At 63.7% G+C, this 25,163-nt stretch overlaps 1 protein-coding gene across 3 annotated transcripts in view; it reads left to right on the plus strand.

Annotated features, from left to right (window-relative positions):
* PACS2 (phosphofurin acidic cluster sorting protein 2) overlaps nt 1-20,797 on the plus strand; it is a 63,021-nt gene extending 42,224 nt beyond the window's left edge. For 2 of the 3 annotated variants that reach the window (XM_081230360.1, XM_081230361.1), the window contains exons 9-24: nt 2,090-2,247; nt 3,838-3,928; nt 4,270-4,344; nt 5,133-5,275; nt 6,693-6,825; nt 7,197-7,301; nt 7,526-7,632; nt 7,982-8,136; nt 8,585-8,695; nt 9,152-9,260; nt 13,648-13,690; nt 15,103-15,145; nt 15,439-15,574; nt 16,372-16,598; nt 16,861-16,974; nt 17,645-20,797. In XM_081230360.1, coding sequence (XP_081086486.1) covers nt 2,090-2,247; nt 3,838-3,928; nt 4,270-4,344; nt 5,133-5,275; nt 6,693-6,825; nt 7,197-7,301; nt 7,526-7,632; nt 7,982-8,136; nt 8,585-8,695; nt 9,152-9,260; nt 13,648-13,690; nt 15,103-15,145; nt 15,439-15,574; nt 16,372-16,598; nt 16,861-16,974; nt 17,645-17,763 — 1,869 coding nt within the window. In that variant the 3' untranslated portion in view covers nt 17,764-20,797. Of the gene's footprint in view, nt 1-2,089; nt 2,248-3,837; nt 3,929-4,269; nt 4,345-5,132; nt 5,276-6,692; nt 6,826-7,196; nt 7,302-7,525; nt 7,633-7,981; nt 8,137-8,584; nt 8,696-9,151; nt 9,261-13,647; nt 13,691-15,102; nt 15,146-15,438; nt 15,575-16,371; nt 16,599-16,860; nt 16,975-17,644 lie in introns of those variants that run through there. The other variant, XM_081230362.1, reaches the window with a different exon arrangement.
* The last annotated feature ends 4,366 nt before the right edge of the window (nt 20,798-25,163 follow it).

Genomic DNA, 25,163 nt, shown 5'->3' on the forward strand with positions numbered 1-25,163 from the left:
TGCGTCCACGCACGGTGGTGGGGCCTCCTCTTGCAGCAGCTCTTAGCGGGTCAGCTGCTCGAAATGGGCCCGGCTCAGCCACGGTCCTTCCCACACTGACCCACAGCGTCAACATGATTCCTATCGAATCGCCAGCTGCCTTTTTGCAGAAACCAACCAGCTAGTCCTGAAACTTATGTGGAAATGCAAGGGACCCAGAATCGACAAAACAGTTGTGAAAAAGCACAGAGTTGGAGGACTCACCTGTCCATTCTCAAAACTTACCAAAAGTTACTGTCATCAGACTGTGATGGGTCAATGAAGTAAGGTTAAGAGTCCAGAAATAAATCCTTCTATTTATGATCAGTTGATTTTCGACAAGATGCGAAGACCATTCAGTGGGGAGAAAAATAGCCTTTTCAGCAAATAGTGCTGGAACAATTGGATATCTGCATACAAAAGAATGAAGTTGGACCCCTACCTCACGCCACAGCCGACAAAAATTAACTCAAAGTCGGTCAAAGATCTAAATGTATGAGCTAAAACTATAGACCTCTTAGAAGAAAACATAGGAGTATTTGTGATCTTGGGTCAGGCAATGGTTTTTTAGATAATGACACCAAAAGCATGAGCAAATGAAGAAAAAATAGGTAAGTTGGACTACATCAAAATTTAAACCTGCTGTGCTTACAACAGTACCATCAAGAAAATGAAACAACAGCCCACAGAATGGGAAAAAATTTTTTGCACATCATATATCTGGGGCTTCCCTGGTGGTGCAGTGGTTCAGAATCCCCTTGCCAATGCAGGGGACACGGGTTCGAGCCCTGGTCTGGGAAGATCCCACATGCTGCGGAGCAACTAAGCCCATGCGCCACAACTACTGAGCCTGCACTCTAGAGCCCTCGAGCCACAACTACTGAGCCCACGTGCCACAACTACTGAAGCCTGCATGCCTAGAGCCCGTGTTCTGCAACAAGAGAAGTCACCGCAATGAGAAGCCCGCGCACCACAACGAAGAGTAGCCCCCGCTTGCTGCAACTAGAGAAAGCCTGCACGCCACGAAGACCCAACACAGCAACGAAGGCTCAATGCAGCCAAAAATAAATAAATAATTTTTTAAAAATAATCATACATCTGATAAGAGACTTGTATCCAGAATACATAAAGAATACTTACAACTCAAAAACAGAACAATGCAATTAAAAAATTAATTGTCCACTTTAAAAATTGGGCAAAGGATCTGACTAGATAGTTCTCCAAGGAAGAAATACAGACAGCCAATCAGCCCGTGAAGAGGTGCTGGGCATCTCTAGTCTCTGGGGAACACAGATCAGAACCACAGGCTCCTCTTAATACCCACTAGGGCGCCGTCACCAGGAACACGGAAGATAAGTGTCGACAAGGGTGTGTAACAGTGGCAACCCTCACACATGCTGGGGGGAACAGAAGCGGTGCAGCCACTGTGGAGAACAGGCCAGTGGTGCCTCAGAAGGCTTGTCAGGCACCCAGCAGTCCCACTGCTGAGTACTTCCCTACGAGAGATGGAAACACGTCCACACAAAGACTGATAAACAGTCACGAGCTTCAGCTGTAGTGCAGACGCTGGGAGCATCGCCCTGTCCTCTCCCGGCCGTTGGTCAGACATACTGTGACCCCCCCCGTGGGTGGCCCACTACCAAGAAGGAGCAGGTTGTGGGCACACACACACACACACACACACACACACACACACGTCACGCTGAGTGAGGGGAGGCTGCACGCGGAGCAGTTCCATTCACGTGCCATCCTGGGAAAGGCCCGGTGCATGGGGGCTGGACGGGGGGACCATCGGGGGCAGGAGGTGCCTGGGGAAGGAAGCCTTGTACGTCCTGATCGTGGTGGTGCCACACCACAGCTTGGTGCTCTAAAGGGTGCGTGGGGGCGTTAAAGCTGCTGAGGCTGGGGAGAAGAGCCTCCTGCCCAGTGCCTGGGTGACCGGAGGTCCCCAGGGGACTGGCTGGTGGCACAGGCTGGAGGAAGGGTGCTGGGCGGCCGTGCGCCCTCCTCCCGTCTGTCCCTCAGATGCCCCTTCCCCCCGGGCCGGCCTCACACCTCTGATCCCACGTAGGTCCTGGACTCGGAGCAGGACCCTGCAGAGCATGTCCCCGAGGTGGAGGAGGACCTGGACCTTTTGTACGACACGCTGGACATGGAGAACCCCAGTGACAGCGGCCCCGACATGGAGGACGATGACAGCGTCCTCAGCACCCCCAAGCCAAAGCTCAGGTGGGCACAGCCGCCAGCCGGCGTATGCCACCACGCTGGGACACAGTGGACACAGCCGTCTGCCTTCAAAGCCGGAGGTTGGCAGAGGCCAGCCCAGGAGGAAGTCCATCTGGGGGGTCGTCAGGGCCAGAGGGAAATGTGGTTTGTGAGAAAGCAGGCCCTTGGGGGCGCAGGCTCTGGGGAGGGGAGGGCAGGAGCCGCAGACCCCAACGGTGCCCCAGGTCTGCGGTGCTTCCAGAGGTGAGAAGTGGCAAAGTGACAGCGTCCAGTTTGCATCTGGAAAAGGTCTCTCTGGGATCTGCTGGGAGCAGCTCGGGTCATCCCTGCAGGAGGCCGTGGTGTTGGGGCAGGAGGGGGGTGGGCCGGGAAGTTGTGTGGAAGGCAGGGGCCCTGGTGGGGGGGATGTGGGCTGGGGAGGGGGTGCTGGCTGGGCATCACAGGAGGGGACCGGCGAGCACGGGCCCACAGGGCTCTCCGTCCGATGCGGAGATGAGGGGCGTGCTGGGGCCGCCCCCAAGGGCACGGGTGTGGCGTGGCTGGTGCTGGAAGGGAGCCTGGGGGACAGGTGATGCTGGCGCTGATGCCCGGCCTGGTGGAGAGAGCGCACGGGTCTGAGTCCATGTCAGGAGCCGGTGGGGGTGGAGGGGGTCCAAGTCAGAGGCGGGGAGGTCTGTGGACCGGTTGGTTTTTAAACTTAAAACAAGCATAAGTCAGACACAGGGAAGCACACACGAGAAAGGGGTGGCCATGCTGTCAACTGCCCTCTGGCTCCCGCTGCAGCCGCGCAGACCCACCTCCCAGTGCAGCGTCCCCAGCTGCTGACCAGTGACCTTGGACTCAACTGCCCAGTCCTCCTCCTCTGAGAGGTTGGAGACTGTGGGCTCAAGTCAGGGTGTCGGCCACTGGCCTCCTGGGGGCTCGGCCAGGCGGCTGCAGGATGGGGCTCCTGCCTCCCTTCTCCCTGCTGCCCCCTCCACCTTTAAGGCCAGCACGGTGGTCGTGTCCCTCAGTATTTGCCCCCCGACCCCTCTCTGCCTTCAGCTGGAGAAGATCTCTGCTTTTATCAGCCGCCGTGATTACCTCGGCTGCCCGGCTGACCCGGGCCGTCCCCGCCTGTAGCTCCCTCCATAACGTTAGCTGTGCCTGTAGAGCGAGCCCTGGCCAGCCCGCGTCCCAGTCCTGGGACTGAGGCGTGGCGTCTCAGGCCTGACCCTCCTGCCACGCACCGTGGTCCCGCCCCACGTGGCTTCGTCACCACACACTGCGTGAGTCCCGTCCCTCGTTTTAGCTTGACCTTCAGCTCCTGCAAGCTGGCTGTGGGTTCCCCAGCAGACAGGCCTCCAGCCCGGGTGTCGGGTGCAGCTGTCAACGTGTGCCGCTGGCCACCCCGCCAGGGCCAAGGCCGAGAGCGGATGGGGTTTCGGGGCACAGCTCTGCTCAGGTGCTCTCAGGCCCTCGGTGTCCTCGCCTGTGCCGTGGTCCTCGAGGGTGGGGGCCCTGCTCCGCGTCTGACCCCGCCAGGCGCAGTGGCTGCGCCTTCACCTTGCGGAGGTACTGGAGAGTAACGTGCTCTCCGTCCGTGCCACCCAGGCCGTACTTCGAAGGCCTGTCCCACTCCAGCTCGCAGACAGAGATCGGGAGCATCCACAGTGCCCGGAGCCAGAAGGAGCCTCCGAGTCCGGTGAGCGGCCCGGAGCCAGGCAGCCCCGTGCTCCCACTGGGGTCCTCGGGTGGGGGTGGGGCGCGTCCTGATCCTTCCTGTCTGTCTGAGTCACTCGAGGCATCTTGCACATTGGTACTGGACCAACCCAGGGCCAAGTGCGCTCCTGGTTTCTGGTGTGGCCCGAGTGCCCCTGCCAGGTTCCAGGTGACTGCCGTGGGGTGACCCCGAACCCACAGTCCAGGAAATCCTGGCCAGTATCCCCAGGCTGCCTCCAAGCCCAGAATCCCCTGCCCAGAGGTGAGCCAGCCTCAGTGCCATGGTCGGACACAGCCTGATTCCCTCCCGTCTCGTCCACACAGGCCGACGTGCCCGAGAAGACGAGGGCCCTCGGAGGGAAGCAGCCAAGTGACAGTATCTCCGATTCCGTGGCCCATGTAAGCAGGCGGGGCCACGTTCACGGCTGCCAGCATAGAGCCCACTTAACGTGCTGCCTTTAGGGGTCTGATCCCTGACCGGCAGGTCCTCCTGCTTCCGCCACCCAGAACCTGTGCACAGAACCACCAGGGCGCCCCTGAACTCACCCCCACCCCAGGGAGGGGGCCTGGTTTCACCCCATGCCAGGGGAACGGTCAGGGCCCCCCGGATTCACCCCACCTCAGGGGGACGGTCAGGGCTCCCCGGATTCACCCCACCCCAGGGGGACGGTCAGGGCCCCCCGGATTCACCCCCGCCCCAGGATGTGGTTAGGGCTCCCCTCCCTGGGTTCACCCCCACCCCAAGGGGGTGGTCAGGGCCCCCCGCATCACCACACCCCAGGGGGATGGTCAAGGCCCGCCCTGGATTCACGCCCGCCCTGGATTCACCCCAGCTCTGCGGGGCAGCAGGTGTCCCCACGCTTCCCTGTCAGGCACGGCCCGTGAACACCACGGCTGGTTCCTGCTGCCCTTGTGAGGGTTCTTAGGGAAGGTCCAGAGGAGGTTTGGGGAGGGTTGATGCTGGTCTCCCGGTGGCAGCCAGGACTGGGAGCCCTGTGGTTGGAGGGTGAAGTCAGCTCGTTTCCCAGGGCAGCACGTGGCCGTGTCCACACGCAGGGAGCCACCAGACCAAGAGAGGCCTAAGCAGTCTCACCCAAACCAAGGCCCCTCTGGCACAGGAGTACATGGCTGAGAGGAGGCCCTGGAGGGGCGTGCGTTCCTGACCAGTGCCATTCTCTGTCCGTCAGAGCGCACCCGCTCCGGGGGAGCAGCCAGCCCAGCCCGAGGACAGCCCGGAGGTGGAGACCTCTGCCCTGGACATGTTCACCGAGAAGCTGCCACCCAGCGGGCGGATCACCAAGACAGAGTCTCTGGTCATTCCCTCCACCAGGTGACTGGCCGCCCGGCGATGCCTGTGTGGGTCAGTGTGGGAGGGACCGTCTGACCGGATGAGTGTCACCTGGGAAGCACTCAGGTCTCCAGGCCCGTCCCAGGAGGTCCACGTTGGACCCCCACCCCCCAAATGCACCGAACTAGCCGCCTGCAGGTCTGACCGGGCCCAGGTATGGCTGCCTGCTCCAAGGGCAGGGGAGGTCCCGCTGTCCTTGACTCACGTTCTCCTGGACCAGGGACTGCACGAGTGGAGCAGGGCTTGTGCTAGGTGCCGCTGCTCCCATGGTGCTGGGCGCCGGAGCACGTAGGGTGTGCCCTGCCGAGCCCACGTGCGCTGCGTCGGGAGAGCTGGACGCAGCGCCTGTGTGGACGAGCACAGCAGCCCTCACGGAGTGTGAGGGGTCCAGCACAGGACGTCTGTGGGGCGGGGTGGGGGCAACTGGGCCGGGGTCCCGAGGCCCCTGCCTCCCAGAGTGGGTCACGTGATTGGGTGAGCGCTGCATCAAAAGCTGGGGTCTGAGTTGCAGTGACCTCAGGTGGCTTCCTGGTGGTGGACGAGCCTTCTGGGTCCCTCACGTGCCCTCTTCCCCTCCCCCACCTCGGTCAGGTCCTTGCCCCGGCTCTGCTGCTCCTTCCTTGGGCACCCACCCTCGTCCTCTGAGCTGTCGTGGTGGTCACCCCCCACCCCCGCACGCCCCCCGGCCGCAGTTGGCCACATGCCCACCACTGCCTCAGGGCCTCGGATCCCACCCCACAGCTCGTTGTGCCCCTGGAGGGCCACAGAGCCGGCGTGGGCCTCCACCCCGCCCTCTCCCGGGGCTGCGGTCCCGTGCAGCCGACACTCAACACGCTGCATCAGGCCTTATGCCCCGATTTTCAAGTGTGGTACCCCCTGGATCAGCCCTCACTGCCCACCGCCTGCCCGCCACCCCACACAAGTCTACTTACAGAAACGAGAAACAAAACCCAGCATTAATACGGCATTTGGTATTGAAACTCCCAGCCTAGCTTTTCACCCGATGGCAGCCCCTGCCCTGTTGTGAGACCCAGCGGGACAGGCACCTCGAGCACCAGGGTGCCCTGTCTTATGTTTCTGTGACAGGAAGTTTCCAGAAGCAGTGGGTCTGGGTGCTGGCACTGGCCTGGCGGGGGCGCACAGAGGCCTGTGTCAGGGCCGGGAGGAGCTCCAGGCTGCCGGGCACCGGGCTGCACCAGGCTTGTGTCCCGGGCGTGGGAGGTCCCAGTTCCCACAGGTGCCCCTTGGGCCCTCTGGGGTTGGTGGGCTCTGTGTGGCCTCTGGCCCTGCTGCCGGACAGCGCACACCACGACCATCCTCAGCTGCCGCTGCGCTGGGTGGCCCTTGCCCGGGGCAGCGAGTGCCTGCGGGCTGCCCCAGCCTGTCCGTTCCCCTGCAGGGCCGAGGGGAAGCAGGCCGGCCGCCGGGGCCGGAGCACGTCGCTGAAGGAGCGGCAGCCGGCGCGTCCGCAGAATGAGCGGGCCAACAGCCTGGACAATGAGCGCTGCCCGGACACTCGGAGCCAGCTGCAGGTGGGTGCCCGGCCCAGGGCGGGGACCCCAGCCACCCCCGGCTGGCCCAGGGCGGGCCGGCTCCAAGGCGAGGGCACCTGTTCTGCACCTGGAGGGCCTGTCGGGACAGCCCACCGCCGCTGCTCCTGCCGCCCCGCTGCCCGTGGGCTGCAGCGCCTTCAGCCCCGTGGCCGTTGTCCACAGCGAGGCCGTGTGTCTGAGCGCAGAGGGCGCTGAGTGTGCCCAGGTGGCTGCTGTCCACAGCGAGGCCGTGTGTCTGAGCGCAGAGGGCGCTGAGTGCGCCCAGGTGGCTGCTGGAGAGGGAGCGGGCTGGGCAGGTGAGGGGCGGGCGCAGCTCCCCTCACGCTGGGCTCGGCGGGCTGTGTCTTCAGATCCCCAGGAAAACTGTGTATGACCAGCTGAACCACATCCTCATCTCCGATGACCAGCTCCCCGAAAACATCATTCTTGTCAACACCTCGGACTGGCAGGGGCAGGTGGGGAGGGGCGGCGCATCCTGCCCGCAGAGGGGACGGGGGAGGGGGGAGGGGCGGTGCAGCCTCTGCAGGGTGGAGCGTCCAGGGGCTGGGCGTCCACCCCGCAGGATGGAGTGGCGGGGGTGTCTGGCCAGCCTTGCCTGTTTGAGGACCCTGACCGAGGCGCGCTTACAGGCGAGGCTGGTGGTGGGTGGCTTGGAGGCTCACCCTCCCCCGCCTCCCAGTTCCTCTCAGACGTCCTGCAGCGGCACACGCTCCCCGTGGTGTGCACGTGCTCTGCTGCCGACGTCCAGGCGGCCTTCAGCACCATCGTCTCTCGGATACAGAGATAGTGAGTCCCACACCCTCCGTGGCTGCCGTGGGGCACCGCCGCCCGGGAGTCCGTGGGGATCTCTGCACCCCAGCGTTTTGTGTGGCTCCGTCCTGCCGACCCAAAGCCTTGCCAGAGCGGGGTGGACAGCAGCGGCCTAGGCGGGAGCTTCCTCAGCGCTGGGGGAATCCTGGGCGGGTCTGGGGGGCCTGGGCTCCGGTGGCTCCATCAGCGTGAGCCGTGGGAGAGGCCGGGTGGAGGGGAGCAGGGGCGCCCTGGGGCCTCCCTCGGACCCAGCGAGGACGGCCCTTGCGGCCGGGACGGCTCCCTGAGGCATCTGTTCCCTCTCATCCTGCCTGCTGGACCGCAGCTGCAACTGCAATTCCCAGCCCCCGACCCCCGTGAAGATCGCCGTGGCGGGAGCGCAGCATTACCTCAGCGCCATTCTGCGGCTCTTCGTGGAGCAGCTGTCCCACAAGACCCCCGACTGGCTGGGCTACATGCGCTTCCTCGTCATCCCGCTGGGTGAGGGGCGCTCTTGATTCCGCAGGAGCCACGCGGATGCCCGGCAGCGGTGTCCGCCCTCCGCGTGCCCGCAGGCCCCGCGGCTTGGGCGACTCGATGTCGGCTTGGATTTGTTGTCAAAGTGCCAAGCGGGGGTTGGTTATTAACCTCTTAAAGTTATCAAAATCCTCTGCGAGTCAAAACCAAAATCCCATTTTTCGGCTTACGCAATATGTTGTAAACAAATCTGTCTCCTGGAAAGGGCTGAGGTGTAGAGCAGACCCCTCCCCGCAGCGCGAGAGGCCGTCTGGTCTGCAGGACACACCTTGGTCCGGCCGAGTGATCTGTGTTCCAAGGAGGCCGAGAAGCCGCTTCCTTGGGGACTGTGGGCTGGGGGCCGAGGTCATCGGGGAGGCGCGGAACTGCGCGCGGGGTCCGCACGCCTTGACGCTCTCCCCTCGGCTCGCAGGCTCCCACCCGGTGGCCAGATACCTGGGCTCCGTGGACTACAGGTACAACAACTTCTTCCAGGATTTGACCTGGAGAGACCTGTTCAACAAGCTGGAGGCCCAGAGCGCCGGTGAGGCCCGGGCGCCGGCCGTGCCCCTTGCGCCCCCACCCTCGAGCCCACGCTGCCACGCCCCTCACACGCGTGCCCACGTCGCCATGCCCCCCAGCCCTGGCACCCACCCCACCAAGCCTCCATGAGAACCTGAGTCATTCGGCGTCCCCTGAGATGCGACCCGTGTGCCTGCCTTTTGGGGCCTGAGCGCCTGGGAGGGAGGTGGGGTCAGCGGGCAGGGCCAGTGGAGCCTCGGCCAGGATGCTTCCCTTTGCCCACCATGAGCCGCAGAGGTCCTTGGCGACTGGGCCCCCGGGGAGGGCTCTTCAGGACTTGGACAGGCCTCGCTGCCCTCCCCAGGACCCCATGAGGGTGGTGGCCAGAGGAGCCACTCAGCCGCCCCCAGCATCGCCGCCTGGATTCGGGGTGCTGGCGTGCAGCACCCCACGAACCCCTCTTGGTCTCCTCGTGCAGTGCAGGACACGCCGGACATCGTGTCGAGGATCATGCAGTACATCTCGGGGGCCAACTGTGCCCACCAGCTGCCCATCGCGGAGGCCATGTTGACCTACAAGCAGAAGAGGTACTTCCTGGGGCCTGGGTGGGTGTGGGGCGGCGGCAGCGACCCGCCGTCCCTCTGCGGTCGCGGCGGGCAGCCCGTAGTTCTCGCTCTCCCAGCTCCTTGGGTTGCTCATTGGGCTCTGCGGAAGGGAAGCCGAGCTGGGATCAGGGGGAGCCCGTGAGCCATCCGAGCAGCCCCCAGTTCTCCTCAACCACCGCACCCTTTTCCGACGCGAATTGGAGTTAGAATGAGCTGGTCGCTTTTTCTTTCTCGTTGTATGTGTTGGGACTTCCGGTAATAAAGGTACAAGAATAGTGGTCCTGGTGCTTGGCCCCCAGCAGCGACCTGCTTTCTCCAGCCTGGGCACACGCTCCTCCAACAGCGGGGCTTCCTGGCAGGGAGGCCTGTTTCTCACCCCGCCCAGCGCAGGACGGTGGTCAGGGGCCGTGCCCAGGACGGGGTGGGGCTGGGTGCAGAGGTTGGGGGATCGAGCGGCCCCTTAGCCAGCCCCCGGACAGAGGCGTCCGGGTGGGGAAGGGCAGGAATAGGCAGACCACGGCCGGGCTGATGAAGTACAGCTGCCCCGCTCCCGTCGGGGGACGGTGCACGGCTTCTAAGGCGGAGGTAGAATCGAGCCAAAGCCTCTGCAGGTGCCCAGCGCACAGCCTAGCGCAAGGTTCTCGGCTCTTCCTCTGCGAGGGGCACGGGGACCACTGTGCTGGTCCCGTGTCTGGGGTGCCTCGCCGCACCTGAGCATCTAATAACGTCATGTTTTTCTCTTTGGTGGCTTTCTGAAAAGGAGAAAGAACTTTCATTTTGACTTTACCCTCAGGTACCGCTGTCCCTGGGGCCGCGCCCCCTTCCGCCCCTGGCTGGTCTTTAGGGCTGTTTAGCAGTGTCGGCAGGTGGCCCCAGTGCGCTGCCAGCTGCCCTAGCCAGGCCTGCGCTCTCGGGCCCCCACCCAGCTGCAGCGACAAAAGCCTGCTGCCTGCAAGTCACCGGGCAGGCTCTTTGTTTCAGTCCTGAGTTTGGGTTTAAGAAGTGGCCGACTGAACTTCTCCCTGAGCTGCTCCATCTCTGAAGCCTGGCGGCACTCCCTCTTAAATTAGCAGCAGGGGCTGGTTTCACCCCAGAGCTGCCGGGTGCTGGCACCACTCCGACTGTGGGCTTTGCTCCCAGCGCGTGGTGCCAGCAGCTGGGGGAGGATGGCGTTCATGCTGACCCTCCACGTGGGGGCGGTGAGGAGAGGGGATGGGGAGCTTGCTCTGGGTGACGGCAGTGGTCAGTGGCCAGCTCCAAGCCCCCGCCACCCTGCACCCAGGTGGCAGAGAGCAGCTCCGGGCCGTGTTTACCTGGATGGGACTGCTGCACACGGGCGAAGTGCTTGTCTCCCCCAAGGTGGCTCCACCCTCGGTTTGGCCGTCTGTTGGGAGCCGAGCTCCGGATGCCCCCAGAGTTGCCCTTTCACACAGGGCCCCTGCCTGCCTGGCGTCCTGCACTGGGTCCCTCAGGGTGCTTCTCTGCCATGGGTCTCAGGTTATTTGCTCTCCTGGGAAAGCCCCCCAGGGAGGGTCCTTGCGTCCCAAGTGGCCTCTCTGCTGGGCCCTGGGGAAGACCAGGAGGAGGGGTCTAAGCTCGTTGGACTGTCCTGCTAAACAAGCCTCAGGGGCTAGAGAAAGACCAGCCGTGGTGTGCCCTGCTGACCCCTCGGGCTGTCCTGTGGGCCGGCGCCGGCTTCCCTCCCCTCCCCGCGCACCACCCCACCCTTAGCCGAGGCGCCAGGAGTGCGCGGCGTGCTTCACTGCCTGGGCCACAGCTTCTCGACTGTGCTGCGGTTGGCGCTCGTGAGCCTCGAGCCGGGGCTTAGGAGACCCCAAGCCTCCTCCATGCCTTGTGCCCCCGCCTCCGCGTTACAGTGGTGACACCGGCATGGGGGGTCGGGTGGGGGCTTCGGATGCCCCGGGTGGAGCTCTGTGAAGGCAGCATGCCACCCACGCTCGGAGCCCGGGGCTGGAATGGCAGCAGGTTGGCCTTTGCCTGCTGTGACAGAGAACAGGCTGCTGTCCACCTGGAGGGGTCAGGAGACCCGGGAGAGGGTGGGCAGCGGGCACGGCCCTTCTGGTCCCTCTCCAGCCCAGACCCCGTGAGGGCACCTGCAGGGAGGAGCCTATCTGGCCAGCGCCAGCTCCCGGCCTGGGCTCAGACCCGCCGTTGGTCCCCCCGGGTAACTGCTAGAGGGCTGCCCAGTGCCTCTACACCGGCCTTGTGTGGGCTGCGCCCCCTCAGTCTCCAAGCCGCCCCCACACCTCAAGTGGAGGCACACTACACCTCCCCCCATGTGCGGGTCTCAGGAGCCACGCCCAGGGGCCCTGCCGCAGAGCCACGGCTCAGGCCCTAGGAGTTCTGTCCGCTGCCCCTGCCAAGAACGTGTGTGCCCCTCCACATCCAGGGTCCAGGTTGAGGGGTCTCGGTGGAAGCTGGTGTCACCACCGTCTCGCCGGGTGCGTGCCGCGTTCTGGATGTGGTTTGCATGGCCCAGGGGCACGGCTTGGCTTTGGCGTTTGTGGCGTGCAGCCTCCCGAGTCCCGTCTCTTGAGGCCCCCATTTGCCTGCCTTCCTGCGTGCCAATTGTGGGGTGGAGGGGTGGGGGGGCAGTGGCTTGCTGAGGGTGGGAGCCCTGAGGGTCCGAGCCTCCCGTGCGCTGGGCCAGGGACCCCACCTGGCTTCCAGCTTCTTGCCACTCTGCATGCAGAAGGAGGTCTGGGCGCAGGATTTGGGTTGTTTCGTTGCTTGAAATGAAAAAAGAGAAGTTTTTTCTTCCAGCTGTACTCTTCTTGCAAGGGGGAGAGAGACTGGTAATCTGGTCATTTTCAGTTGGATGGACTGAACCTGTAGGGTCTTTCACCCAAAGACATTTGCTGTCTCTTTTGCGAAGGTGGGGTGGGTGGTGCCGGGGCAGAGGTCGTGGGTGCCCAGATCCTGGGGGCACTTGAGGGGGGGGGTGGCTCCTGCCGGTGGGTTCCACGGTGCTGGGTGTGGGGCGGCACCTCCTGCCAGGACCAGCCTGACAGCGCTTTGTGCTGGCCCCTGGACCAGGGTCACTTGGCCAGCTGGTGGCCACACTTCACGGGGAACGCCAGCCAGGTGCAGGCCTCCGCCCCCAACAGGGGCAGGGAGGGGAGGGCCTCTTGAAGGCTCTGGCGACGTGGGGCTCCTGGTCCCGGGAATTGGTGCCCAGGGGGGCCCCCCACAGCCTGCTTGGAGCAGAGGCTTCTCCCTGAGTGACACCCCTGGGCCACTGCCTTGCGTGGCACGCACGTGTGGACTCACCCGCAGAAGAGTCGATCTTTGACGACAGGCTCTGGTTTAGGGAGACGAGACAAGTGGAAGTGGGAGGTCAGTTCGGGGAGCAGGCCCGCGGCTGGGTGGACGCCGCCAGCCGAGGAAGCGGGGAGGGGCGCCTATCTTCCCTGAAGCTGGGGGAGGGACAGGAGGCCCAGGACCGACCCGCCCTGGGGACCTGCACGGAGGTGGCCAAGAAGGAGGCGCTCTCCCAGCCGCTGGTGGAGCCTCAGTCCTGCGGGAGAGCCCCTCGGACCACAGCCCAGGCTAAGGCAGACACCAGACGGGGGCAGCCTGCTGCCAGCTGAGCCACAGGAGCAGCCCTGGCTGGGGAAGAGGGGGAGGAAGAGACGGGTTTGCACCCCCTCGGCTCCTGCCAGCACCCACACCCGGGGCCTTTGGACACTGGACGCCTTTGCCACCGATGGGCTGTGACCAGCGGTTCCGGCGAGGCTGAGGTTCTGCCAGAAGTCCTGCAGAGCCTGTGGGCACAGTACAGCAGCACAGCCCACAGAGCCTCGGGCTCGCCCTCGGGGCATTGTGCTGTTAGAACGGGGCGTGTGCACCCCATCACTGAGGCCAAAGTCCTGGAGATAGGCCCCCCCCCACAGTGGGCACCAGCTTTACCCAGACCATCTGGGAGAAAACCTCCCTAGCCTGGCTTGGGACAGTCACCCCCAATCACTGGCAGAGGCCCAGACTGTTCCTGGGGCATCCTGGGGGCACAGAAAGCCGGCCTCTCTTGGGGCTTAGTGAGTGGGACCAGCAGGAAGACCTTTGGGCTGGGCTGGGCTGGCTGCCCTAAGCCCCAGGCCCCCAGGATAGTGCGGCAGATCCCTGGACGAGGCTGCACTCTCCACCCCTCCCCTCTGGGCTGTCCCGTGGGCCTCTTGACCTCGGTGCGGAGATGCGTTTGCCCTTCCTGTGTGTCAGAAGGGTTTGCGGGTCTGAGGTCCAGGCCAGGCGTCCTGTGGGAGGGTGGGAGCGAGGCAGTGGGTGGGGCAGGGCCACTGCGAATGGGCCTGTCCCTCGGGAGAGCGCTAACTGTCTGTTTCCCTCGTCTTAGCCCTGACGAAGAGTCCTCTCAGAAGTTCATTCCCTTCGTAGGGGTGAGTACTGCTCGGGCAGGCAGTGCCTTGCCCAAAGCTTGCCTGCTGCTTGGCTGGCTCCACCTGCTGCAGGGAGACCGTTTATCTGCCAAGAGATCTTGTATAATCACTCTGTTCTTGCATTAATTTGATATGTTCCAGAACCTTCCTCACCAGTTTGAGCTGAGGACTTGCCTTATACATTTCTCCCACCCTAAAGCTCTCTGTTTTTTCTTGCTGAGGTTGGGGGGTGAGCCCAGGCATATTGCTGCCCCGGCTCTGCTGGGGCCTGACATGTGGAAGCAGGCAGCCCACCTGGGGGTGAAGACCCAGTTCTCAGCACCGTCCTGGGTGTCTGGGCCCAGTGTCAGGCTCGGCTCTTCAGGGGGTACCGAGGGTTGGCGGGCCTCAGGACAGGCCCCGCCTGGGGTGGGGGCAGAGGGCAGGGCAGGCTTACTCGGCTGGGATCATCCCTGTACATGGGGAGGTTTTGCTTTTTCCCACTGCCAAGGAGTAAGGGCTCCTCCTCGCCGGCCAGGCCACGTGTCCACAGCCTGTGGTCCCACTGTGGTCTCCAGCCCGGCATCTGCTGTGAGAGCCGTACGGCAGCCTGGCAGACAGCAGAGCCTCTAGGCCGTGGTTCGCTCCGCTCAGGCGTCAGGTGGCTGCTGGCTGTACTTGGAGGGTGCTGGTCCGGAGCAGCCTGTCCTGAGGAAGCTGCTGCGGTGACAGGAGGGCCTGTCCCGCTGGCTGCACTTGAGATGCCACCGCGTGACCGAGGCAGGAGCCGTTGTCGTGATTTCTTTCACATGACACAGCTCCCGATTTCTTTCACATGACACAGCTCCCGCCCTGGTCAGGGTTGGGCCAGGACCCCCCCCCCAACCCCGGCCAGCAGCCCAAGCGGGTTTGGAGCAGGCCCCAGGGCTGCCTTTGTGCCCCACTGGGCAGGGCTCCCTCACTCCAGCACCTCACCCGCTGACGTCTGCGCCCGCCAGTCTCACGGGCACGCTGTTTGCTGAGTCCAGGGTGTGGGACCTGAGAGGTTCGCTCGTGGAGGTAGGGCGCCAGTCCTGCCAGAGGCCACATGTGTCGTGAATGCTGGCCACAGGTCAGGGCCAGGCCAGGGGCCGGCTGGCAGCCTTCGTCCCGGGAGTGCGGGATGGCCACAGAGCTTGCTTTAATTCCAGGGCGTCTCCCAAACACGCCCCCTGCACAGGGAGGTCCCTCAGCAGGGCCCGTGCCATGGCTGACCAGGCAGGTGGTGGCTCCCTTGAGCCACAGACTGAGGGGCTGGGACCTGGCTCGGCCGCAGGAGTTCCTGGGGGCTGGAGGGACATGGAGGATGGGTGGTAGGAAAACAGGTCCCTGCCCGGGTGTGGAGTCCCAGCACCACCCCCGCGCCACTGCCAACGCGTCCTGTTGCCTTCTAGGTGGTGAAGGTTGGAATAGTAGAGCCGTCTTCGGCCACTTCAGGTAACTCCATCATCCCTGCATTGGGGACTGGGGTGCAGGAGGGCCGGGGCAGCCCCAGCACCAACACGCACCTTGCTGAGGGGCTTCTGTTCCCCATGGATGGGCCACCCCTGGCCCTGGAGGCCTGACAGCTCCCCCTCAGCCTAAGTGGGAGGCGGGGGAGGGGTCTCCCGCTTCCCACACACGCCCCCACCCAGCCCACAGCTGCCTGGCCTCCCTGCCGTGTCTGGGTCCAGAGGGCTTGGGGCAGAGCAGCAGGGGAGCTCAGCACTGGCCCCCGACTCCTTCCCAAGGTGACTCAGATGACGCGGCCCCCTCGGGCTCCAGCGCACTCTCGTCCACCCCGCCGTCCACATCTCCCGCGGCCAAGGAGGCCTCACCCACCCCGCCCTCCTCCCCGTCGGTGAGCGGGGGCCTGTCCTCCCCCAGGTAAATGCAGCCATGTGGGCGGACGCTGCCCACCAGCTCACGCCATCCGTCCCCCCAGCGCAGCAGGGACTGTGCTGAGAACACTGGCAGTTCCTCGTGGTCCCTGGGCATACCCTGGGGTGCCAGGAAGCAGAGGGTCAGGGCGGAAGGTGGGCTCAGCGGCCCTGCAGGGGCCGTGGTGGTGTCGACCCAGGCTCATCAGACAAGTCGAGTCGGGGCGCTGGACTGCTCAGTCCTGGCCTGGTGTCTCCCCACCTCGCCCCAGCCCCTGCCTTCCTAGGGACAGGAACTACAGAGTATAAATACGGGGTGCTTTGCACACAGAGGGGATTTTGGAAACTCAGATGTGAGTAGAAGGCACGGGGACAGTGGGTGGGGGGTCCGCAGCCCCTGTCGGCTGCCTTCAGGGCTCTTGTGAGCAGAACTCACCCAGGCAGGACTGCCCCAGGGTCGGGGAGGACTTGGGCCCTGAGGCCGCACCTCCAAGGGGGCGGTTGGCCTGGGTCCTCCAGACAAAGCGGCAGCGTGGGCGGGCGGCACGTCTGGACACTCCTAGGTGACCCCAGCATCGTGACGACGCTGGAGCCACGGGCTCAGACGGGGCTACCCCAGGAGACCAGGACGGCCCGCCAGCGGGCTCTGGGCCCCGAGCTCCCCTCCGTCCTCAGCCGCTGCCCGCGGTCCCCCGACATGGGGCAGCACAGGCACCAGCGGGCGCCGCCTCGTCTGTGCCAGCCACGGGGGTGCTGCCGTCACCCGCTGAGGACGGAGGGGTGAGCCTCCCTCGTCTTTCACAGCCAGGGCGTCGGCGCCGAGCTGATGGGGCTGCAGGTGGATTACTGGACGGCAGCCCAGCCCGCAGACAGGAAGCGAGATGCGGAGAGGAAGGACCCGCCCACCACCAAAAACACACTCAAGTGCACCTTCCGGTCTCTCCAGGTCAGCAGGCTGCCCAGCAGCGGCGAGGCTGCGGCCACGCCCACCATGTCCATGACCGTGGTCACCAAGGAGAAGAACAAGAAGGGTGAGGTGGGGAGGCGGGCTGGCTGTCGGGACAATCGAAGGGGCCGCCGGGCAGGCCCTGAGGGCACCACAGGCCTGGGGGCCGCTTCTGACCAGAGCCCCCGGGCAAAGGCCTCCTGGTGGGCGGGCGGTGGCAGGCAGGGTCCGTGCGGAAGGGGGTCCAGATGAGCAGGGTCCAAGGGCCGAGGTGAGCCCACAGCCCCTGCTACCCCCCCCATCCCTGAGGGACAACGGGAGGACAGCACAGCCCCTTTTCCTCCTAGTGATGTTTTTGCCCAAGAAAACCAAGGACAAGGATGTGGAGTCCAAAAGCCAGTGCATTGAGGGTATCAGCCGTCTCATCTGCACCGCCAAGCACCAGCAGAACATGCTGCGAGGTGAGCACTGCCTCCCTCCCTCCCTCTCTCTGTCTTTCTCTGTCTTTCTCTCTGTCCCCCAGCGGGAGTGTGTGGGGGGGTAGGATATGGAAGTAAACCAGAGCCGAGCTGGGTGGCTTTTCTAAGTTCACCTCAGGAAATGCTTTTGTTTGCTATGAAGTCATATTACGTAGTTTAAGCTTTGAACACACGTGGATGAGGCAATTTGTGTGCGTGCAATGGCTTTTCCAGTTCTGAGAAGTAACTTCTCAGTCCTTTGTGCTTTATCTCAGACTTTCTATAGAAGATACTCTGCAACTAACAGAACATGGAGCTCTCGAGATTTTTCTTTTCTCATGAGCTCGCGTCTGCCTGCCTCTGTTGATTTTCCGGTTTCAGTGGAGAGTGTTTTCAGTTGGGTTTGCAGACCCCTGCTGAGGCGGAGGGGCTGTGGACAAGCAGCCCCCCTGACGTCGGGCAGGGGCTGGCCGTGGGGGCGGTGCTGGGCAGCTGGCAGGAAGGTCAGCAAGGTGGGCTGGGCCGTCCCAGACCTCCTCCTACGGGGCCACTGAGAACCAGCGAGTGTCGCCTGGGAGCCTGGGAGTCCCCGGAGGCGTCAGGCCCTGCAGCCCCATTCTGCGCCGCGGCCTGGAGGGGGGGCCGGCGGGTCAGGTGTCTTGTGTCCCCACAGTCCTCATCGACGGTGTGGAGTGGAACGACGTCAAGTTCTTCCAGCTGGCGGCCCAGTGGTCCTCCCACGTCAAGCACTTCCCCATCTGCATCTTCGGACACTCCAAGTCCACCTTTTAGCCCCGCCTGCCAAGGGGCCGCGCCGGCCCCCCGCCCTGCAGCCCTGCGATGGCCGAGCGCCGGGAGGGCCCAGCTGCTTTTCTGTTAACATTTCAGTTTACTGCAGAGACAGACCCTTAAAAACCCAGAGAAAAACAGTCTTAAGTATGAACATGCTCACTACCTGGAAACTAACGGGGCAGCCCCCCACCGGGACCCCATAACTGCTCTGCTTATTAACCAGAACGTTCCGGCAGGGGTGGGAGGTCAGGCGGACAGTGTTGAACTTGAGAATCGTGGAAGGTGTGTTGTGGCCTCAGGACTCCCCCCACGCAGCCCCCCCAACAGGAAGGGTTCTTGCCCTTGTGTCCTGTCCTTGCTGAAAGCCAGGACTCTGCTTCCTCGGAGCCAGGGTCCGGCGGGCGGCCCCCCGCACCCCAGGCTGCCTGTGTGCCCAGGCACCGAGCTGGGTGGCCAGAGGCCAAAGGCCAGCCTTCTGTCGGGGGCGTCCTGGGCGGAACAGAGGCTAGTCGGGTCAGTCAGCCCAGCCCTGGGCCCCAGCCACCAACCAGCCAAGAGATGCCCCAGCACCGCCCACTCGTGGATCGCAGTAAACTCCAGCCACAGGGGGCAGTGGCGGTTTTATAGTAGCGGATATTTTTAATGCTTTCAAATACATGTTGCAATGTAGCTGCCAAACAGACGTTGCTCTTCTGAAGCCCCAACAGCCCCTTAGGGCTAAGGCAGAGCCAGCTGTGCTGCCCGGGGTCCCAGCCCCCCACACCCACTGCTCCCCCCGGCCGTCCCCGCGGCGCCGCTCTGCTTCTCCGAGTTGCGCCCGCCCCAAGCTTAGTGGGCACAGTGGCTTCCGCAGCTGCCACCTCCTGCCCCCACCCCAGCCCCCCTGCTGGCTGGGAGGTGTTTGGCCAGGCAGCCAGGTGTTTGTCATCTGCAACACTAATGTGGCCAGTAAGAGCTCAGACAAGGCGGCCAGACCATAGGGGCCGAGCCCCGTTGGGGCTGTGGGTGAAGCTGGGGCCCCACCTCTAGGCCAGGCTCCTCAGGACGGAGGGGTTTAGCGTCTGGGTCCCCGCAGAGTGGGGGGCAAGCCCACCCTCCACCTGAGGCCAGGGTCCTTGCCAGTCCTCCCACTCCCCCACAGGCCTGCATCCCAGTGCTCCACAGGAAGAGCCCCCCAGCTCCTGCCCCTTGGCAGCTGTGGCTGTAGGACCGTGGTGACCCACCCAGGGGGCTGTGAGCCCAGTTTCCTAGGGCCGAGAGCCACACATGCTGTGCTCAGAAACAGTGCCAAATGCAGACAGGCTGCAGGCCTTTCCCGCTCTTCTGGGACAGGCCTCACCAACAGCCCGTGGCACAGAGGGGTCCCGCTTGGTGGATGGAAGATGGCCTGTTATTTTTACCTGTGACTACCTGCTTACCTCCCCCAGGTGGCTGTACAGGGTCCGAGTGTCCATGGCTGAGGGCCTTGGACTTAGCTGGCAGACAGAATTTGGACATGACCTTGGACCAGGGCCCCTGCCCCTCCCTGGGAAGGACCTGGGTGAGGGTGCAGGCCACTGAGCTGAGGACCCCTTGGGCGGCCTGTGCAGCATCTACCTGCGGCTACACCCAGAAGCAGCCTGGGGACCTTGAGCCTCCCCACTCTCGTTCCCGCCACTGGCCTCAGGGCCTTGGTTACTGCTCAAGTTTCCAAAGGTCACACTCAACAGGAAGGAGGTGCAGGTGACACACCCTTGACTTAGCTTTCCAGCTGCAGAGCTAGTTTTAGAAGAAGGGCCAACGGGGGCGTCCCATCCATCCCAACTGTGAGCTGTCCTCACACCTCCCTGTGGCCTTGTACCCACAAGGAGAAGACACCCAGCACCTCCACCCTGTGCCGCTGGGCCTGCAGAGCCCAGTTGTGGTCTGTCCAGTGCCACGGGGCCCACCGGCCACACTGTTCATGGGCCCAGGAGGTCGTGCAGATGGCCCCGACCACCATAACTGACTTGGAGACCTGGGCTTTGCTCACGCCGGTGCCTCGGTTTCCCCATCGGCTAAACGGGGATGGTCACGTTTCCCCAGCCTACCTCATGGAGCTGTTCTGAGGATACATACAAAAGCACTTTGTCCCTGGGAGGAAGGTGATGCAGAAGCCAAAGCTGTCTGTGACTGAGCCAGTGCAGCCGTGAGCACATGGAGGGCGGTGGGGGCATGTGAGGAACACGGGCCCCAGACCATGACCCACAGGACAGGAGCAGGGGTTTTCAGCCCATTGGGTGACCAGTGGTCCCTAAGACTCAAAGGTTAAGCCACCAGTCACCTTCGGGTGAGGCCAGGCTCCTCGTGGGCCTGGTGGCATGGTGTGGGCAGGCTCTGCCCTCGCTGAGGTCCCGTGGAGGTGAGCTCCAGCCCTGTATCCGGGCCACTGCTTCTCCCTCCTCGTGTTGGTCCCCTGGGTCCCCATCTCCTCAGGGCATGCAGGCCGGTGTCCCGAGTCAGAGTCATGACAGCTGCAGATCCGGAAGGAGAGGGACTCTGGGCCCAGAACCAAAGGTCTCCATGCAGCGGCAGGCAGATCAGAGCAGCCAGGGCCAGGCTGCCCTGTCCTCGCTCCCAGATATGAAGACCTGACTGGCCTTTGTCCCAGAACAGGTTCCTCATGACAAGATCGGGTCACTTGCTCCCAAAGGCCAGTTGACTGACCCCTACACCTGTTCCTTGACCCCCTCCCGAGACCGGTTCTGTCCTCCGGTGGAGAGGAAGATAAGTCCTTGGCAGGGGCCTGAGGACTGGGCTTGGGGGTCCCTCCCCCAGGGGAGGCTAAGGGGTGCCGCCGTGCGTTCCTGCAGATCCCCCGTCCAGTTCTTTGTGCATTGTTTGGTTTCTAGGATGTACGTGTTGCTAGGTTTTTTTTTTTTTTTAATGGAAAACAGGATTAATGTAAATAGCGTTTTTGGAAAACAGATTCTAATCTCACGTTATGTGACCACGTGGAGTATTTTAAGGTGCTGATGCGACACTAATAAACGCGGGGAGCACTCCCAGGCCCTCCCTCGCCTGCTGTGTGATTCCTCTCGAGCAGCCTCGGCCCCTCCATCCGTCCAGGCGCGAGCTCCGCCCGCACGTCGCGGGCCGGCGCTCCGAGGCCCCCACGCGAGGCGGGGACCCAAGGGGGCCTGGGGTCAGGGCGCGGACGGCTGGGGGCGTCTGCGAGGCGAGCCCCTCCGAGCGGTGCGGGGCCGGGACTCCTCGAGAGCCTGAGATGAAGCCCCGGGCCATGGACTCCGGGGTGGAACCAGGTCCGCGTGGCGAGCGGAAGCCCGGTCGGCCCTGACAACCGAGCCCAGGACGCAGGCACGGAAACGGGCCGGAAGCGGAAACGGCAGGGCGGAGCCTGTCGAAGCGGAAGTTCGTGGGGCTCGACTCCGCCCCCTCGGGCCTTCCAGAACTGCTGTGGGCCCCACCCTTTGACCCTCCCACCACGATGGGCCCGCCCCCGCACCCGTAGTGTGCCCCGCCCCGCCCCCACCCAGTGTACCCCGCCCCGTCCCCGTAGTGTGCACTCCCCACCCCCGCTCCCATGGGTTGTGTACCTCGCCCTTTCCCCACCCCTGCACCCCTTGTGTACCCCACCTCACCCCCACCTCCGTACCTGTAGTGTATCCCGCCCCTCCCCCGCTGACCGCCGCCTCCCATGCTTCCCTCTGACGCTCGCCGTGTGTCCCCATGACCCTTGCCCTGCCACCCCTCAGCGAACTCCTCATCCCCAGACCCCATGGAGTGGAGAGGGGCCGGCTGCCGTCTGCTGCGGCGTCTTCACGCGTGGTCGTGCGGGCGGGGGGCGCAGAGCCTGGACCTTGGGGTGTGGCCGGGGGGGGCGTCGAGGTGAGGGGTCGGGAGGAGGGAGACGGGGAGAGCTGGGGGGGCCCTTCTTTCTCGCCTGGTCGTTCCGCGCCTTCAGTGCGCCCCGCAGGCAGGGTCCTGAGGAGACGCACCTGGGCCGTCTGGGGGCACATCCAAGGAGCTGGAGCTGCGGCTGGAGCCTCGGTGGGAGAGGGGGCGTCCCTGGGGGAGCCTGCAGGAGGCCGGGCAGGGCGGCGGCCCAGCTGCTCCGGCCTGGGTTGACCATGTGGAGAAGAATGGCTCTAGGAGCTGGGGACCCAGGACACCCAAGGGGGTCGACCCTGCTGGGTGTCCCTGGCTGAGGCCCACCCAGCACTGTCTGGGCAGTGGCTGGAAGATGAGCCCCGCAGATCCTGACGCGGCCTCCCTCTGCCCGAGGGGCCCAGGTAGCCGTGGGCACCTACCCCCAGAGCCCCAGAGGTGCAGGCGAGCCCCCCAAGGGGCTGGAGATGGACAGCGGGAAGCGTTTGTTTAAGGCCTTCCTGGGGAAGATGCCAGAGTCGCAGCCGTCCCAAGAGAACGGGCAGCCCTCGGCTCCACCAAGCCCAGAGGTGGCCTGGGGCCAGCCCAGGGCCCCGAGCAGCAGTCAGCACGTGCTGCAGACTCAGGACTGGGTAAGCTGAAGCGGGCTGTGGCCTCTGGGCCCCCGGGCTCCTCTCTGGAAACCCCAGGGACTGGCCGGGGAGGTGTGGGTGGAGAGGGGCCTCTCGAGCTGGGGGAGGGCCAAACAAACAGCGTCTGATAAGAAGCAGGTGCTGGGTTGGGGGCCATGCAGAGCGTCAGCATTCTCTTCCCAGAGCCTGGGTGGGCACCAAGGTGGGCGTGGCCCCTCCTGTCCCCCACAGCTGTGGGCTCTGCCCCTCTGCCGGCCAACCCAACCCCGGGCGCCACTGAGCGGAGAGATCCCAGTCAGGGGGAGCTCTGCCCGCAGAGCAGGGATGGTGTCCTACTGACCAGGTAGGCGGGCAGTCAGCAGGAGAACTTGTCAACCAGAGTCTGGCCACAATGTTTCTGGAGGCTTTGCTTTGCGACAGCCCCAGTCTGGAGGTACCTCTGCCTGCCTCCCAACCCAGTGGGTGGGCGGCTGCTCGGTCCCGTGCAGCCGCGAGGGGACAGGACACAGCTCCTCTGGCCCCGGGGGCGCTTCGCAAGCAACAGAAGCCACGCCCCCAGGAGTTCTGTATTGTTCCCTGGGCGTCAGGGTCAAGGCCAGGCTAGATGGATCCGGGTTGTGGCAGGCCAGGCTCAGTGGAGCCCGTGGAGCTGTGTGCTTCGACCCGTCTGCGTGGGTGTTCTCGAGGTCAAAGGTTTACGTGAAAAGGTGGCGGAGAAGGAAAGCGGGCTCCATGTGCCCTACCAGCTGTGCCCTTGCCGGAAACCAGCCGCGCCTCTGCTTCCATGAGGCCGACATCTCAGGATGGGCCAGCTAGGACATAGAACACACAAGCGTGTACCTGTCGGGGGCAAGGACTCCGCGGGAGGGGCCGGGGCATGGGGCCATCCCACCGCGCACCTGCCGATGGAGGGGCCGGGCGGCTCCTGAGCAGGGGCGACCTGCCAAGTTTGCAGTTCAGGGAGGTGAGGGCCCCTGTGGGTAAGGGGTGTGTGGGGATGAGGCTGGGAGGCAGGAGGTGGCACAGAGGAGAGGGGCTTCTGGGGCGGTGGGGAAGGGGTGCAGACCCCTCTCCGCAGACTTCCAGGTTTCTGACTTGGGGGCACGGAGTCACCTGCAGTGTCCCCCACACCCTGGCCGCTCCTCCGGTGTCATCCTGCCTCTTCCCTCCACTGCTGCCAGCCCTTGGGCGATGTCAGCCACTTGCTGTGGCCTTGATGGGCGCACCAGGCTGCCGTCTCTCTGTCCTGCAGGGTGTTCATCCTCTTTGTCCCTTCCTGGTGCACCCTTGGCACGGAAGGCTCTTCCTCGGGACCTCCCCACACCTCGGCCTTCTCAGGCATCGTCTTTCAGGGACAAGCCCGGCTGGCACAGGTGGGCCCTACCAGCCCTACCAGTCCCTTGGTCCCTGCCCTTTCCAGCCGCCCTCATCTGCAGTGGTCACTGCAGGGTCCCAGCACCCCACATGGTGGGGACACCTGCTCACAGAAGGGCAGCGACCTCGGGCTGAGGCCTAGGTCTGAGAAGACCTCCCCTGACAAGGGTCTGCAGACGTCCAGCCTCACACAGAAAGCTGAGCAAACCTGTGCCTTTCTGCTTCTGAGGCGTCCCACTGAAACGACTGCAGAGGGCTCTGAGGGAGGCAGGAACCCACAGGACAGAACTGGGCTGGAGGGCCGGCCAACAGGAGGTGGCAACCACATTCCAGTGGGTGGCCACGGGGTGGGCAGAGCTGGAGGGTCAGCTCCCAGCTGCATGGTTGAGGCCACAGAAACAGGAAGCTGCCCCAGCTACCAAGCCCCAGTCTGCCCACGTTGCTATCAACTGTCAGTCCCTGCTTTATTTTTCTTTTCTTTTCTTTTTTTAAAATTTATTTATTTTTGGCTGTGTTGGGTCTTCGTTGCTGTGTGCAGGCTTTCTCTAGTTGTGGCGAGCGGGGGCTACTCTTCGTTGCGGTGCATGGGCTTCTCATTGTGGTGGCTTCTCTTGTTGCGGAGCACAGACTCTAGGCACATGGGCTCAGTAGTTGTGGCTCACGAGCTCTAGAGCGCAGGCTCAGTAGTTGTGGCGCACGGGCTTAGTTGCTCCGCGGCATGTGGGATCTTCCCGAACCAGGGCTCGAACCTGTGTCCCCTGCATCGGCAGGTGGATTCTTAACCACTGTGCCACCAGGGAAGCCCCAGTCCCCGCTTTAAACACGAATTAACAGCCAAGGGCACCAGACATTCGGGGAAGATCTCTGTCATGAAGGAGAGCAAAACACCTGGGAAAACAAGGAGTGAGAAGAACTACAGTGCCAGGCAGAGCAGAGCGGAGCTGGAGGTGTGTCACCATCCCCGAGGTGACCTGTGCCACCTTGGACACATTGGCCCACGCAGCTGAGCCAGGGAGGTGGAGAACGTGAGCACGTGGGGAGGAGGTGATGCCGGCATCACGGGAGACGCGGGACTGTGCCCGCCCGCACAGGAGAGTGGGCTGGGATCCGTCCACAGCAGAGGGTCCGGGAAGAGAGTGCAGACGACCGCTCGGAGATCAGTAGTCTGCGTAGACGTAAACAGACTCTAGAAGATAAACGAGTGGAAAAGGCACATTGGACAACAGGAATAAACTTAACAGGAAGTAGTGCACACCTATTTGAGAGAAACTTTAAAGCACTCCAGGGCATTACCAAGAGACTTGGCGGGGGGGAAGACACCATGTTCTTGGAGAGGAAGACTCACCAGCACAGAGGGTTCTCCCTAGGTGCTTCACAGCTCAGTGTCATCAACGATAAGAGTTGCTAAAAGCTCATCTTCCCTTTTCAATTTGGCAAATTGGTCAACTAGAAAAATAAGCGAGAATAGGTTCCGCTCTCACATGAATTCATATCACAAATCTTCGATTATCAAGGCGTTAGTGTCCT

Source organism: Mesoplodon bidens (assembly GCF_964165515.1).
Source record: "Mesoplodon bidens genome assembly, chromosome: 3".
In the NCBI taxonomy this organism is placed as follows: domain Eukaryota; kingdom Metazoa; phylum Chordata; class Mammalia; order Artiodactyla; family Ziphiidae; genus Mesoplodon; species Mesoplodon bidens.